General features: G+C 39.4%; 1 protein-coding gene across 2 annotated transcripts in view; it reads left to right on the forward strand.

Annotated features, from left to right (window-relative positions):
- mtcl2 (microtubule crosslinking factor 2) overlaps positions 1-16,704 on the forward strand; it is an 85,871-nt gene that overhangs the window by 4,441 nt on the left and 64,726 nt on the right. For both annotated transcript variants that reach the window (XM_084918218.1, XM_084918219.1), the window contains exons 2-4: positions 1,863-1,964; positions 2,248-2,370; positions 15,072-15,221. In XM_084918218.1, coding sequence (XP_084774344.1) covers positions 1,863-1,964; positions 2,248-2,370; positions 15,072-15,221 — 375 coding nt within the window. The remainder of the gene's footprint in view (positions 1-1,862; positions 1,965-2,247; positions 2,371-15,071; positions 15,222-16,704) is intronic.

A 16,704-nucleotide genomic window follows, 5' to 3' on the forward strand; every position in this document is an offset into this window, starting at 1 on the left:
TGACAATGCCACTCTCATGTACAAATAAAGCTGGGACAAAATACTGAAAGCAATTAGTTAAATCACCTCGTTCACAACTGACAGCAAAATATGGTGGGTTTCAGATTTGCAGAGCCAGGTAGGGAGGACTGTTATCACAGCAGATGTGTGCACACACTCATTTCTGACATTAACCACTCTGACTCACTAACATGACAGCTGATTGGTTGATTTCTTCTCCTGACTCGCTCACATGACAGAGACCTTCTTCCCTGTTCTTCTTTAGTTAGCTGTGAAAAGCAGGTCAGTGGACCATCTCTCTCCCTCAGTCTCAGTCTCTCACCACATTAACTTATGATTCCCTGGTTTCGTGTCCTCACTTCCTCACTCTCTGCTGTCATGTTTTATCTCCCTCTCCATCTAGATAGTTTTCACGCTCTGTTTTTTTTCCCTATCTGATTTTTCTTTTCCTGTTTCCCATTTACATTCCCTTTTATTGATTTGCTGTTCTTTCATTCCTTTTCCTCTCAGTTTCAGAATTTGGGTTTTGTTCTTGTGTCTGCTCTTTCCCTTTGATTCTTTTTCATGTTATTAACTTTCATCCTCCTTTCTTTTTACTTCATTCCATTTATCTCGTTCTCTCTGTTCTCTATCACAGATGTGTAGCAGTGGCCAGCGGTGTGCCACTCACAGAAACATTACTAAATCCATCCATTTTACTTTACCTGCTCACATGGTTATGATTCATACTTGTACAGTTTAGTGCGTACGTAGTGGAGACGCAGGCACACACTGCTCACCTTGCTTTTCATATTGTGCACATAGTAAACATACAGACACACAAAAATACACATGCACACACACCCGCACAGCTTGTTGTTGCTGCACTTGGAGCTCTGCAGAAGCTGACCCACATTCTCTACTGTAGTAAGTCATGACAGCACTACTATTACTACAGCCGCTCATACTCATTTTGCTCATTATGCTAACACATCACCCACACAAACACGCTCATACTTACAGGCAGGGATATTTGCCAGCACACGTTCATTTAACAGTTCTGTAAGCACATTGTCGTGCTTTGCCGTAAAACAGAGTGACCTAGACTTTTCTTTTTTTTATGGGGTGTGATACTTGATTTCATTGGAAACACAGACAGAGCTGCGCCTTAAATATGATGCAGAAGTGTGATGCAATTCATGCTGTCAGGCTGAAATGAATAATTCATCTGCATGTGACTAAAACGGGGGTAGATAAAAACACTGGTTTGAATGAAACATTTATACTGGTCTGTAGTATTTGTGAGTTGTATTTTAGTGCAGTCCCACACTATCCAAATGCTCTGCTTAGATTTTGAATTTTCTTAATCCACAGATGCCACATCCTGGAGTTTGCTCCAAGGTGTGCTAATAGCTATACCCTGACCTTTGGTCTCCTTAGCACTACCTTCGTAGTGAGGCTAAAAAGAAGAGTACAGTTCACTGTCATATTGTGTTACTCGGTTCTCTATTTTGCATGGCCCCTTTTATCTGATGTAAGAAAATATTGCAGCAGCTCATTTTAAGAGGACACTGATTGTTATGCAATTATGAGGGTGATAAAGAAGAAGATGTAGTCATACATGGCAGCAAGAGGTGATTGATGGACTACATTACGATCTTGGAAAGTTTAATGGAGTGATTTTCTGATGACAGTGATGATTGCCTTGCATTTATGACAAAAATCCTGTGTGTGCATATAATGCTGTCAGCTCTTTACAGCCACTTAGAGCCTGATGTCAGAAGTCTTTACACCTTCTCCACAGGTTAACACTGGATGAGTACTTAGCTATGTGTAAAAATAACAGACGCACTTATATACTCTCTCATTTTCACTGCCCCAAGGATGAGATGGAGGAATTGAGATCTGAGATGCTGGAGATGAGGGACATGTACATGGAGGAAGACGTTTACCAGTTGCAGGAACTGCGGCAACAGCTGGAGCAGGTATGTGGTTACAAAGACAGACTGGTTTAATGAGCCTGACTTATCGCAGATCTTGCAAAAATGACCTCGTGAAGAAAGAATTCCATTTATTTTACATCTGAAAAGCAAATTTGGGCTCCAAAAATAAATGCAATAAATGCCCTTTCCTGCCGTTTTATGTTTTCTGCATTTCTTCTACACGCACATGAATGCTGCAAGGAACAGTGCAGTGAAGCAAAGTGCTAGAGATGGATTAGACAGCTGATGCATAACATGATCTGCTGACATTGCCCCTGTTCCTCAGGCAAACAAGACCTGCCGCATCCTGCAGTACCGGCTGAGGAAGGCAGAACGACGCTCTATCCGCGTGGCCCAAACAGGACAAGTGGATGGAGAACTGATACGAACACTAGAGCAAGATGTAAAAGTAAGTGTTCTGAGCTGGAGATTAAAAGATGTGTGGACTCAAATGAAGTTGGTCTCAAAATAGAGTCAAGTGGAACATCGTTAGATGTCTTGTCTTTAATCCCAGCATCTACTCTAAGGTACTCAATAATAAAAAACCCAGCTGTCAGGTTTAATTAGCTAACGAGTTAATTAAACTTCTTCTACCATCTTTGATCTTTAGAAGTAAAATATACAGAGGTTCAGGCATTACACGCTCGACCTCTGGGCAACCACTTTCAGTCAATCTTGGAGAATCCAGCTTGCTGCGATTTGCCGTAGATTTGGCATCTTCAAAGCAATTGTTTCAAAGGCGACAAGATCATAAGTTCACTGCACACGGTTGCATAATTTTTGCTATGCAACGGTCTTCAATCACTATTTTTGTGACATAAGAGAAGATATGTTTGGATACAGTAATGCTTTCTGATGATGTGTCTGTATATGGAGGTTCCTTTGACCCAGTTTTTGTCACACTCTGAAAGTCACAAAACTGCATCGAGTTCGAGCTTTTGTTTTTGAAGAATTTCCTTCCTTTTCCTATAAAAAGGGCTATTTGTAATAACCCACTTATACAGGCAATTAATTTGATTAGTCAGGAAACCCCCACCAATGATAAAATTGATACATTTTAGACACTATAAATGTGTCTATGTGCACAATCTGTTTTGGTAGGGCCTTGCAGTAGCTGTACAGGAACACGGTGAGTTTAGGGCAAAGCCTTTGTGTGTGTTTTTTGTCACACTGACCCTGGACTACCGTTACTCTGTGTGAAATTTATAGCATTCCTCCAACATTTTCCACGTGAAGGACGACACAATGAGGGCTTTTTATCCTCTAAGAGAGAGAGAGCGTGCAAGAGAGTGAGACCGTGGAATCACTCTCGAAGGGCTTCCCGCCCGCTGCTGCTGTCTGTCTCTTAGCTGCTGTATCACAATCTGGTTGTTTTGGAAGGAAGGAGGGAAGTGAGGACGGAAAGAGGGAGGGATGAGTGTACATCCTGTGACTAAAAGGGAAGGGGGTGGTTGGTCAGTGTTTGAAAATTCAAATTGGCCAATGAGAAAACAACTCAAAGGCAGAAGGGAGTCCCTGTTTGAATTTAGTGGCCAGTTGTCATGTTTAGAAAATGAGAGGGGAGTGATGGCAGGGATGATGCATGGAAAGACTAAAGCTTGAGGGGGAAAATGAGCTAAGTCTGCATCTGTTGATTGCATCAGCAAAGGGGTATCGTTAACACAGAAAGCTGAAAAAAATCACACTGCTGGGAGACAAGTCTGCCCTCTCTGTGTCTCTCTCTCACAACACATGGTTGATTGTGCCTCGTTGCCGACAGGGCCAAGGACTCAGATGCCAGGTCAAGTTACAACATACTGTTCTGCATGTGTGTTCGTGTGTGTGTGTGTGTGTGTGTGTGTGTGTGTGTGTGTGTGTGTGTGTGTGTGTGTGTTTGCATGCATTAAGCCGTGGCTAAGCTTCTCTTTCTCTAGTGTGTATCAGCCACTCCTCTGTTTATTCTGGTAGCTTCATTATTCGTATTTTAAAAACACACACTCTACCTACCCCTATGACTCCACTGTGATTAGGCTGTACTGGAAAACTTTAATCTTCACTTTGCTTTAATAGGAGTTTTTAAAAAATTGACGTTGTTTAAAGGTTTTCAGTGTTGCAGATTTAAAAACTCTGAATTTCTGACTCAGAGCATAAAAGTTTAATTATAAAAACAAGCGAAATTGTTTGGAGACTCTCCAACTTTGCCATTAACTAAGTCATAGAAACCAAAATCATCCAACTGTCTGTAATGTTCCATTTGTTGTACAACTAAATATTAGCACTGTTGTCAAAGGAGCTTGCAAAGAAAAGCGTCTGGACTTCTTTAAGTTTACTTGAAGACGTTTCACCTCTCATCCGAGAAGCTTCTTCAGTTCTAAGGTCAAATGGTGGAGAGTCCCAGATATAAACCTAGTGGGAGTATCCCCCCACAGAGGGACAAAAGGACCCCCTGATGATCTTCTAATCGCCTGAGCCAAGGTGTGAAACTGGGTGTGGGTCCCAATCAGCCAGAGTTTCGGGTGTGTTCATTGTGAAACCTGGCCCCACCTTATCATGCGAATTCATGAGGTCAGATGGCCCAGGATGTGAGTGGGCGTTAAGGCGTCTGGGAAGGGATCTCAAAACTGGATTATAGATGGCAGAGAGTTGGTGTCGTAAACCCCTGCCTCCGTTTTCTTTGCAAGCTCCTTTGACTACGATGACCTGGATGACTGAGAACCTTCACAGACACATTAGCACTGTTGCATTTTTGTGCACATTTTAGTAACCCTAAAGTTGACATAAGATGTGTGAAAATAATCAAAGGACATTTTTCAATAGGAAAATGTTCATAGGTTTGAGTGGAGTATTGCCTCAAAAATGAATGCACAGTTAATTAAGCAGTAAGATGCACAAACATCCCCCAGTTCATCCCCACAGTAAAAGTAAAAGTGCAGCACAATGTACCGTTTTAAAATGAAGCAGTTTTCACTGAATTTGACCATTTACTCTGTTTAAAAATCAATAATTTACTGACATAAAATTACTTGGATATTTTCCTTTTTTAAATGAAATCTTTTTTAGTACCCTTCTAATGGTTCATCATAAGGGGATGCATCATAAATTTTTACACAAAATCTACCAGTGTAGCAATGGTATGCTGGCGTCAGTGTTCTTATCCTTTAATAGACATGAAGTCCAGAAGGCCAGACTCAAAAAAGCCCAGTGTTTTCATTTGTACACAGAAGTGCATTAAGTAGTAGCTCTATACTGCCCCTTTCATAGTGCAATGTAACATAAAGCTATCAGTTTAGATTGAGTGGCTGTTGCTCCATAAGATCAGCTAGTGATCCAAGTAAAGGGTGGTAAGTCCCTGAGGCTTTGCAAGACGGTCATAAAATAACTATTAAACATTCACTGATTCACCTTTTTAAATTACTCAACTAAAATCAAACAATACAAGAAAAAAGCTCCACTTTGGTTTTCACTCCTTATATGTAAGTTTCGTTTTGACAGTGGGTTGAAAATACATGTTTTTTTGCATTTACAGTAGGCCTCACAAAAGCTTGGTGCAATGCCAAACAGCTATCAAGCATGACAGTCATACTGATTATCTTAAACAAGAGTAAACATGAGTGAAAATCTCAGTGCTTCTTCTTCTTCTTGCTCGAGAGAAATGTGCAAACTTATTGTATAAAATGTTTTATTGAGCTACGGTTCTTGTGGTTGACGCGCCCCAGTGTTTTTGCACTTCATGGTCCAACTTGACCTTGATTTGCCGAGCAGCTCTGCCCTGAGCTGCTTTGCAAAAGTAATTGGCTTAACTACTGTTGATGCATTAGATTCGATGACTCACTCGCATGCAAGTGGAAACAAATCAGCAAAAGTACTCCTCCTTTCCTTACTCTGCCTCTTTCAGTCTATTCTCAAGGCCTTTAGTTGTCCTTTAGGGAGAGCACGTGGGCTGAAAGTCAGATGGAAAAAAGTCAGAATGACAAGTGAAAGAAATGGTGAACTAGAAAGAGTGTGTCTTCACTCTATTGTGTTTGTCATGTGAATACTTTCTGACACAAACATGTCCTTCTGTACATCATGTGCTCTTATTTGTGCCCATTTAGAAATCTTGCGGGTGTCTGCTTGCATGTGACTGCCTGTGTTTATATGTGTGTTTGTAAGGGTTCAGTAGGTCTACAGCCATCAGACTCTCTATGAGAATTCCTGACATCATTTCCTGTCCTACTCACTCACTACTCTCATTCCCACAGGCAACAGGCATCTGGACACACACAGAGGAAATAGTTGTTAGGATTCTCATGATGTTAGCTCATTGGTACTTCACATTTCCAGAAAAAAGTCAGTTATTCACTCACTTGTCTTAAGGGTGTGACTGTATCTGACTGTATCTCAAGTAGATTGTTTTAAGGTGATTCCCACCTGAGAACAAGTACTATTTTAAAAGGATATAGTTTTAAAAAGTAACATTTTTAAGGTGAACTTACCTTTTTCAGAAGATGAGTAGATTCCCTTTGTGAGAGAGATTTACAAGGTGTTTAGCATAGCTTAGCATTAGGCCTGGGCCTTGAACACTTCTTTTAAGTTGCCCAAATAAGGAGACACCCCTGCCCTCTGCAGCAGTGAGTGTAAATCAGGACAGCTTTACGGTGCTTTGTACAATATTTATGCTACATATGGTACCTGTGTGCAGTCTGTGCTCCTGGTAATGTCAACACAATATATAAAGTAGACCATAATAATTTGACAAATATTTATGAATTCTTTTTCTCTTTTTTCTCTGTTTTGTCATTTAGTTCAGTTCATTTTTTCATTTATAATACTTCCTTTTAACCATCTCTGTACCACACAGTAGATGTGTGTGTGCGTGCGTGTTAGGGGGAGGGTGCTTCCTGTAGATGTTCTTATAAATGCATTGTCACTTGGTCAAGAGTCATCCTGCCTCTCACTCATTCACGCATGAACATCATACAGACTTCCAGCTGAGAGGAACCATATTTTTTAAAAATATACTCAACTAACCACAAGCTATAACCTCAATGCATCTTGAAAAGTTACGGACTAGACAAGATGTCGTCACTCTGAAAGCCTTACACTAGTTCTCACAAAAAGACAGCCATCCAAACACACACATGCTCACTATCATCAAAAGCAGCAGTGTACATTTATCTTATATCTTATTTGCATTGTGTGTGTGCTTGTGTGTGTGTGTGTGTTTGTGTGTGTGTGTGTATGCTTGCGATAAAAATTTCTAAAGTGGGATTTGTTTGTTTTTTTTAAACTTTTTTTTACTGTTTAATAATACTGTGTGAGTTCCAGTAAAAATGTTCCTCTTGTGTTGCTCTCACATACACACGCACACAAACACACACATACTGTAGGAAGTTGCTGTTTCCATGCGTGTGTCACGCTTTACATTTCAGGAAGTGAACAGTAATATGCTTATGTAGAATTATTTTTGGATGTTACAGAGTCCAGCAGAAGTGCTTATAGCAACAGGAAGTGCCCTGTGAAGAACTACAGCAGCTTCAGTCCTACCCCTACTGAGCAGATACCTGTTTGTATGCTTGCATTAATGAAAACATGGTTAAAAATGATTGCTGGTGATACTGGAGGCGAGATCACACATTCCCAGCATGCCAGCGACTGTGAGAATTCCTCACTTTTCACCACCTCTCTCCCTCCTTGTGTCTCTCTCTCTCACCCTCTTTTCTAAGATAGATGGATCACAGCCTGCACAGCTGTCACAACACTGTCTGTTTCTCTTCTTCTTTCACACATAATGGTTTATATATAGACACGAAGCAGACCACTTGTGACGTAACACCCTCTAAGTGGGTACTGAAGGGCCAGAATGTTGGACGACTGTGGAAAAGGTCAGCATCGTTAACAGTAAACATCAAGACCAGGGCTACCTCTGTGTCACCCACCGTCTCCATCAAAATCAGGCAGTTCACTTGAGCAGACTTAAATAAAACGTGTTTTCCTCACCTTTACCTTAAATAAAAACAAATGATGAGTCATATGGGATGTTTTCTTTCCTCCATACTGTGATAAGTTATCATTATCATGGTTGTGTTTTGAGGGCTGTAAATGATGACAGGACTCATGCAAAATGATGCACTGATGCAACATTAGGCTTTTCGAAGCAATAGTGAAGATATCCACTTTGGATCACTGAAGGCCTAGAAATATAAATAACTGTCCTTTTAAATTGTCGTTGAACTGAAATAGTTTTTGTCTTCCAGTCTGTAATTCAATTCAAATTCATATTCAAATTTCAAATTAATGACCTCATATTATCTTTAAAGACTGGTCATTCCCTAGACAGCATGCCATCATGTTTACATTTATTAATAGCCGCTGTTTCCTGTTCTCACAGGATCAAATGTATGTTTATCCAGCTATGTCAAAAAAGCCAGCAATTTCCATTGAATATACTGCAGTTATTTGCGTGGCTTTTTATTGTATCATATTATGTGTCAAATAATAAATCCGACTGTTTAATTACTGCATGCAAACATTCAAAATGGGTTACCTGAAATGAAATTACAAGCAAGCAGCGGTGTTTTAGATAGCTTTTCAAAAACACTCCTTGTTTAGATGTGCTGCTACAAGCTTATTCAGCATTACTCTCCTCCAAGATAAACTGATGGGTTCAGCTTAACAGTAGGCAGTCAATAATTCTACATAGAGCCACTCTTTGTAAGCATATTTCAGAGCTCATTAAAAAAAACAATGCGCTCAACTCCAAGGCTGAGTGTTACAGGATTTACAGTTTCACTGGAGTCATCGCTCCCCGACATGAATCTGCAGCGATTTCTAAATTGGTAAATGGAAGGCTGAACCGTTGCAGAGTGCTGATGTAAATAAAACTACAGACTGAACAATTGTTACTGTCATATTTTTACATTAGCAGAAATGGTTATGTTCCTATTTGATTTGACAGCAGAATGGCTATAGCGCTGGAGTGGAGGCAGACAAAGCAGAGTGAAGTGGCATTCAGAAATGGAACTGTGGATCCCACACGTGTTCAGCACTTAAAAATTCAAAGTTGGAAAACAATGGACAAAGCTAAAGTGGTTTAGTAACTGTGAGTGATTTCAAAGACCATCAGGACTGACTGAACCTGTCGGTCGCTATCTGAACCACGATATTAGCATGAGTCTTATTTTAATTTCTGTATGCTGTGAGGTAGAACAGCTGTAGATCAGAGGTCAGTACTCAGTCATGTTTTCTTGGAAATTAGGTGGTGTAACACATGTAAATCCTGTTTCTTAAAGAATTCCTGAGCTACGTGTGTGGTGTAGCAGAGTACATTATCATCCATTCAGTTCAGGTGATTTCTTACCAGCTAGCATAAAATCAAGAATGAGCTTGCCTAGGGACCCTTTTCCGTTAAGCTCTGGAATTTTAGTTAGAGTAGGTTTCAAGAAAATGTTTGGTGATAGGCTCATTGTAGCAATGTTGGAAAAGTTTTCTTTCAGCTGTTGAGCAATTCAAATATAGCATGCCAACCTGCTAGCACGTAAACTAAGGATTTTAGTGGAAGAAACAGGTGAAGACATTTTGCTTAAGCTGTTATTTCTCATTGTCATTGCCAATAAATCCCTCCTTCACTTACATTAATGTCTTGTTCCAGTTCTGGTTAACAGCTACCAAATGCAAGCGCACCACTTTAAACCAACTCCAGATCTTTTAGTTGTTTAATTGATCAGGTAAAAATTAAAGCACTTGCCAGACAAGTGCTCAGTTAATTTTGTACCTCTAAACCAGGGGACTGGACATAGAAATTGCTGTAATTCCTAAACAGTTAATGCAATGCTTTAGCTAAGTCCCTGAATTAAAGCTAAAAGACTGCATTTCAGTGACATCTTATTTGTTTGATTTAAACGCAGTGGTGGTGTACAGAGACAAAATTACAAAAAAGAAAACCTCAGACAATAAGAGATATGCGGTAGAGCACAGCAGGAAGCAGGACCCAGGACAGGCATGGGCTGTGATGCATCAGATTATCATAACCTGCACAATTCTCAGATGAGTGAAAAGCGGTGCAACCACACACAACACACAGACTTTACATTACTGAGCTGGCATGTAAAAGATCATTTTGTTATCTGCACTGGGCATTTGCATTATCACAAGCAGTTCTGGGCTGCAGTGCATGAGTTAAAAAAAGAAACATATTGAATAAAAGAGTTTGTTCATGAGTTGAGGTAAAGACATAAATTATATTTTCTTTATCTGTAAATATATTTTTACAAGATTTCTGTAAATTATTAACTGACATATAATTTGTCATAATACCTTTTCTCACCCTTAACCAACACAGATAAGTACAGCATGCACATGCTCAACTTCTGCCTTAACATAAACCCACAATTAACCTGCGTATGTCTAAATTAGACTGATCAAATTTTTTTAAACCGCTCTTTCAAGAGGTGAGTGCCAAATAATTTTTTTTTTGTATGCTTTGTACCTCAGGATAAGAACAAGTGCATGCAAATACACACACGGCCACGTAAACACACACAAGCGGCTGCACGTAAAACCCCTCTGATAAGATCTACAGGGATAGAGTCGTTGTTAAAGAGTGATGTCCGTTATGGAAAGAAAGCAGCTGTGTGTGTGTGTTTGTGGAGAAACAAGACTCCAGTTGTTAAGCGCAATCAAACACAAATAACCGCACAGTGTGCATGAAAAAAAGAGGGATTGGGTGACTAACTGCCACTTGTAGAATGATGTGACTGTTTCCCCCCCTGCGGCCTGATTTTCGCCCTTTTCTGTAGGTTTAATGCTTTTCTTCCACACCTCCCTGTCACACACTCGCTCCTTCATTCTCTAACACATGCACACATGTATACACATACACACGCGTGCAGACACACATCTTCTCAGTCAGCTGACACCCTGACTGAATTCTAATTACATCCTATGGCTCTGCTGCTGGGTAAAAATCACAGCTTCAATGGTGTTAAATTCCTTCACGTTTCCCGTTAACATAGAAGAACAGTGCAGCATTTACTGGGAGTCAAAAGGCTGACAAAGGAGTGTTAATGAAGGGGACAATATAGAAGTGAGGGTGGGAGGAGGAGGAGGAACAAAGGAAGGGGGAGATGGATAAGCCATAAATCTGCATAGGGGGACAGCGAATAAAAGTTATCTTTTATTGATAAATTTCTTTTCCACATGTAACAGGAACTCATTACAATTAAGCACAAAGTAGTAATCAAGTAGTAGTAGTTATTTTCTATCCATGAAATACTAGAGAACATTCATTCAACACGTGCTAAGAACTCTTTTGTCCTGTAATACGTAATTTTCTGCCGGGGGGCGGGTTGTATTAACCCACAGAGCAAAACGCTTTTTTCCCCCACCATACCTCTCAGAGCTTGTCTGCCATTCAGTCGTTGTGGGAGGGACTTTTTGCTAATTAGTTTAATTGAACTCCTGTTTATTTAGTTTGCTTCACCTTTGCAATGAACTCTTTCATGATTACATGAAACCTTTTTTTTTCCCAGTCATGTCTCAAAGGAATCCTAAAACAGCTTAAATCTAAAGAACTTTGTGGGGTTTGTGTGCATAGTGAAAAACTTTTGGGCTTTGTGTTCTTTATATATTGTTTTTGCTCTAGCTCAGGGATGTCAAGTTCTGGTAGCTCATGCCTCAGACTGTCCTTTAAGTATTTTTCTTTCTTTCTTTTTTTTCTTTTTTCTTTCTTTTTTTTTTTTTTTTTTTACTGTGGGCTCATTTTACAAAACAGAGATTTCTGTGATAGACAAAACACATTTAATGTTTGTCTATTACTTAATTACATTGACGAAGTATGAAGGGCCATGGGAGAGGTTTGCATGGGTAGGAAAAGTTGTAAAACGTCTGAAAATAAAGTTAAAAGTCCAAGATTTTTGCCCTCCTTCACATTTTCCAAAGAAAGGCAATCCCAGGCCTTATGTTTGACACCCCTACTCTAACTAATCAACTCTAAGTCTAACGATCAAAAGTTGCCTACCACGGTATGGGTGTACAAATACAAGGACATGTTATATAGAAATATAGACGTACGCAATACTTTTGTTAACTCCCTTGAATTAAAGAGTTTGCATTTCAGTCACATCCTGATTGAGTGTTGCAGCATTCATAATGATGATGTATGGAAGCAAAACTAAAAAAACTGTGTCAGTGTACAAATATTCCTGGATCCAGTACAGTACATTACAGTTTACTAAATGTTCATTAGCTAACTGGTTAGCTTATATTGGTATATTTTTTTTAACCAGCCCAACATGCAAGGTGACTGAAAATGAACAGATAGACAGACAGCAACAAAATAATATTTTCATGTTATTAACTTTTGTCTAAAATAAAGTCTCTTCATATAATAATAAGATGAGAGATGCCTGAAAAAAGTTCAGAAATAAACTTAAAATAAAGACTTAAAATGAGTTGAATACCACTGGAACTATTAGAAACTACACATACACACACACACACACACAGATTTGAGCATGAATTGGAGCATGGTGGAGCTGCGAGAGCATTTGGATAGAGTGAGAGTAGTACAGAGGGGCATTGTGCATCCTGGCACCAATTCAAACTCATCCACAAAGACACAGACGTAAAAAAACACACATTCAGACGTACAATTACAAACTGTGTTCAAGAGAGTCGTTTCAAACAAGCAGCGAGACGCACTGTACCAGTGATGCTCAAACAGACACCTGATACACACACACACACACACTTACAAAGTGCACAAGCAGACAGTCCGTTACATGGAATTATAAACTCTAACAGGAGTATTGTTAAAACCATATAAATCCACTCTGACTAATAGTGGTTCCACTGGTGCTGCAGCTTCTATTCAGATATGCACTATTTACACTACAAACAAAAAAACACCTCTATTTTTTAAAACTCACACCTGCCCGTCTCACAGCTGAATATTAAATACAACGAGTTCATTGATAACAAATCATTGAAGCCTGCACCAGTTAACTGCTAAAATGAAAAGTGGTCAGTATAAACTGTTAAACCATTGGAGACAAAAACCCTCATCCCACTATATTAAATCAGTATGGAGGTTAATGGGGTTTAAGTGCATTTTTGAACTACTGAGTGATGATTGAACAGATTTTCCCCCGAAACACTAGATGAAGTCTTTTACTTAGTTCCCAATGGGAACCATTAAAGTTTAATTTGATCAAATGTAATGCAGCCTCTTAAAATAAAAGCCCTCATATTTAGTTTGAATTGAGCAAAAAGCAATCAGTTTGAAGGTGAAATTGATATTTATTAAAGAAAATGACCCCTTTTCTCCGCACAAGCTCATTTTTTCTGTGTTTGTCTTCTTTAATAACCAGCGATGACTGATTGAATGCGATACAGCGATCTGTCCAGTGGAATAGTTTTTGCTCTTTTGTCGGGGCTTCGGCTCATTAGCCTCTGGTAATTTTCACTGCTGGACAATTGACAAACCTCTATACTGAAAGCCATAATTGGGATTTGACTACCTTTTATTTTTTGCAATTCTTCACAGTGTTTTGTGCGATATCATACTTTGTACAAACATTTTTTTATGAAAAAAATGCTAAAAAGTCTTGATTCGAGTGTTTGTGTGTTACTGCTGACACTGATAATTTTGGGGTTGTATATTTTATTTTTGCTGTCAGTTTATTCCCCTTTCTATCCTGACACAACAAACAAACCACAACACATGAATGTGAATGAATATGGGGACAACAGAAAAACAGCCGGTGACATCAGTATATTTCACACTTTATTTTCAGACCTTTTGATATTGATCAAATACCAATCATCAGCTGATATATCACTGGGCCCCTATGCAAACTCTTAACTGGCTGTGTAAAGACTATGACGTGAATACTGAATACAGTGTTTCGGGATGATGTCGGTGTGTAATTTTGTGTATTGTTTCCCCAAAACACATTGAAGAACCAGTTTTGCATCGGTGTTGCAGATCAGGGCACTCTTTGTTTTTCAGACAGCAAAACGCTGCTTAATTCAGCTTCATGCCATGCAGGTTTGCAAACTAGACAAATTTCCGTTTATTTAACTCGCCTCATTTTAGAAGTTGTTCTGATTTTTAATACTGTAACAGCATAATAGCTGTACTAAAACCGCAATGCAGTTGTCACATGGGATTTTTAAATTATTTTCCCCCAGCTGCTGGTGTCGACTTTGGTGTCACTCTCTGACATTAGAAACTTTTAATGAATAACTGCCCTCAGGGCTTTGGTGGTGGGGGCGGCAGTCCGGGGTGGGGGGCACAATCAGACTTTCATGAGATCATTTTATGTATAAAAGATCAGTCCCTGCTAGGCTGCTATTAATTATCTTTTGTGGTATTATTATTGAAAAAAAAAGTCCCCTCATCATTGTCACCAAGTAGTGCCTGTATAAACTTCCTCCTGATGTACAATACACTCTTAAGTCTCAGCTTAAATAACAAGTATTTAACTGGTTCTTTTTTTTCTCCAGCACTATTTTAATAACATTTCTGATAGTTGCATAGCCCCGATGTTCTATTTTACCTGAACAGAGATTAATAACATAAAAAGTAACCTCTCTCGACCTTGGTGAACTTACAATCCGAGATAACAACACTCTGGGGTTCCTTTTGGAGAAAAATATGCATTTACACACGCATTGCTTGAAACTACTCTTACCCTAGATGTCTGAATTAAATGGATATGACTAAGGTTTGCTACAGCTGAGGATATTTTAAGTACACACCACAGTATGATTATGTCTGTAACTTTAGTTCATTGTTAGGTGTTTCCTAGGATCATGGATCATGCCCTAATAACTTGAACAACACATTATTCATGTTATGTGGATATTGTCATTAAACTGAAACGATCCGATGAAGACGATAAGGTCTTGAAGGAGTCTATGAATGGGTCATTTTAGCATTTTAGCTAGGCAGCATAATGTTGTTATAATATCTGATAAAGCGAACAACCTGCAGGGTCCTAATATGTGTCTGTGTGCCCAAATACCTGATTGTGTAAAAGAAATTTTGAGGCAAACGGACTTTCATGTATGATATTTAGGTATCATTGTGACGACTGACGCACTGAGCTAAACTTCCCATCCTCTACCCCTCCATCTTCACCCTCACAGGTGGCAAAGGACGTGTCCATCCGTCTCCACAGCCAGCTGGACAGTGTGGAGAAGAAGAGGAGTCGTCTTGAGCAGGAGAATGAGGAGCTGAGGGTCCGCCTGCAGGATCTGGAGGTCGCTAAACAGGTCCTGCAGCAGGAGATTGACAAGGTAGGATCAAAACTTTGCATCTGAGTCAGGAGAGGCCAAGCTGGGTAGTTGGCTGACTGAACAGGGCTGTTAGATTTAGATTTAGATTTAGATTTAGTTTTGCACTACTACTACTAAACTGTCAGCATATCAATGTTACTACTATTTATAGCTTTGCTGGTATGTATTTGTCAAGGCTGGAGCATTTCAAACAGTAATCACCATATAGCTGTTGTCTTTCCAGCAGAAGCCATGTACTGAGAAACCATTTAAAAAAGGTTTGCCAGTTGAAGTAGATTACAAGGCTACAAGTTAACATGTGTGTTTGTTTAGGTTCAGACTTGACTAGAAATTTAATTTAAACACTGAGTTTCAGGCAGATCCCTATTTAGCCTGTCGTGGATTTGGGACCTTTGAAGAAAACTGTTTACAGTGCTCAGTTTGTCTTGAAACCTCCAGAGAGTCTGTTCTTTTCTGGTGTTCACTTCCTTTCTGCCACTCAGCTGCAACTCAAGGGACTTTTTTGTTATACTAAGTGTAGCCAATAAAAACTGTAATGAAAAGGAAGAATAGAAACTGATGTCAGGACTCGGTGAAGTGAAAATAAACATAACAGAGTTGATGTTGCTGCCTTTTTTTTTTAATGGGAAAAACGTACGAGTAAGTGTATTTGCACATAGATTTGGTCTGAGAGAAGCGTAATTTGAGTGAAAAGCAGAAAATGAGGCTACAGTTCTGCATCCAATTCCTCCCTCTTTCTGCTTATTGTCTCTTTTGGCAATGTCTAATGGTCTGATGGTCACGGCCTTGGCTCAGGACCAGGTCCCTGATGTGGGTCGGGTTGGGATGGATGGCTGGGTTCCTGGCAGGGGATCTGGGTCTGGCCGTTTGCTACAATTGGCCGTTTGCTGTTTGTGGATTGAAGGAAAATGGCTGGGTTTCATCACCCTTCACCTGGCTGTCTTTCAGATGAAGTGTAGTGGTGCATCCACTACAGATGATATACACATACATACATTCAGAATAGCTGCTTCTTGTCTATTATATACATTTCCACTTGTTTTTTCTCAGCTCCTGGAGGTATCTTGTACTACTACTACAAGTTTGCAATATTGCACTATTTACCAGCCTCTGTTGAACTACCATTAAATACTACTATTAAACTGAAATGTGTGTAGCACTGTGAGATTTCATGCCACTGTACAGATGTCAAAAAAATCTTAGTTGAACTTCTCTAAAAAAAAAAAAAAAAAAAGGTTCAGTGCAACTCTGCCCGGTGAGGCTTCCACAAGTGGGGGGTGTTTAAAAATAGATGAACAGTTCTCAGTGAATTTTAAATAGCTTGCTTGCCATCCCCATCCCTAACATCCACAGTGATGGAGCTGCAACACCTGAATATCTCAATGATTTGATTTATATTTCCAGCCCTCACCAATGGTTTGATTTAAAGATGAGATTTTGTTTAAAATCTCATATTGCAGTTCATGTTTTTCTTTACTGTAAA

Source organism: Perissodus microlepis, chromosome 20 (assembly GCF_051167445.1).
Source record: "Perissodus microlepis isolate ML-2025 ecotype Zambia chromosome 20, ASM5116744v1, whole genome shotgun sequence".
NCBI lineage: Eukaryota > Metazoa > Chordata > Actinopteri > Cichliformes > Cichlidae > Perissodus > Perissodus microlepis.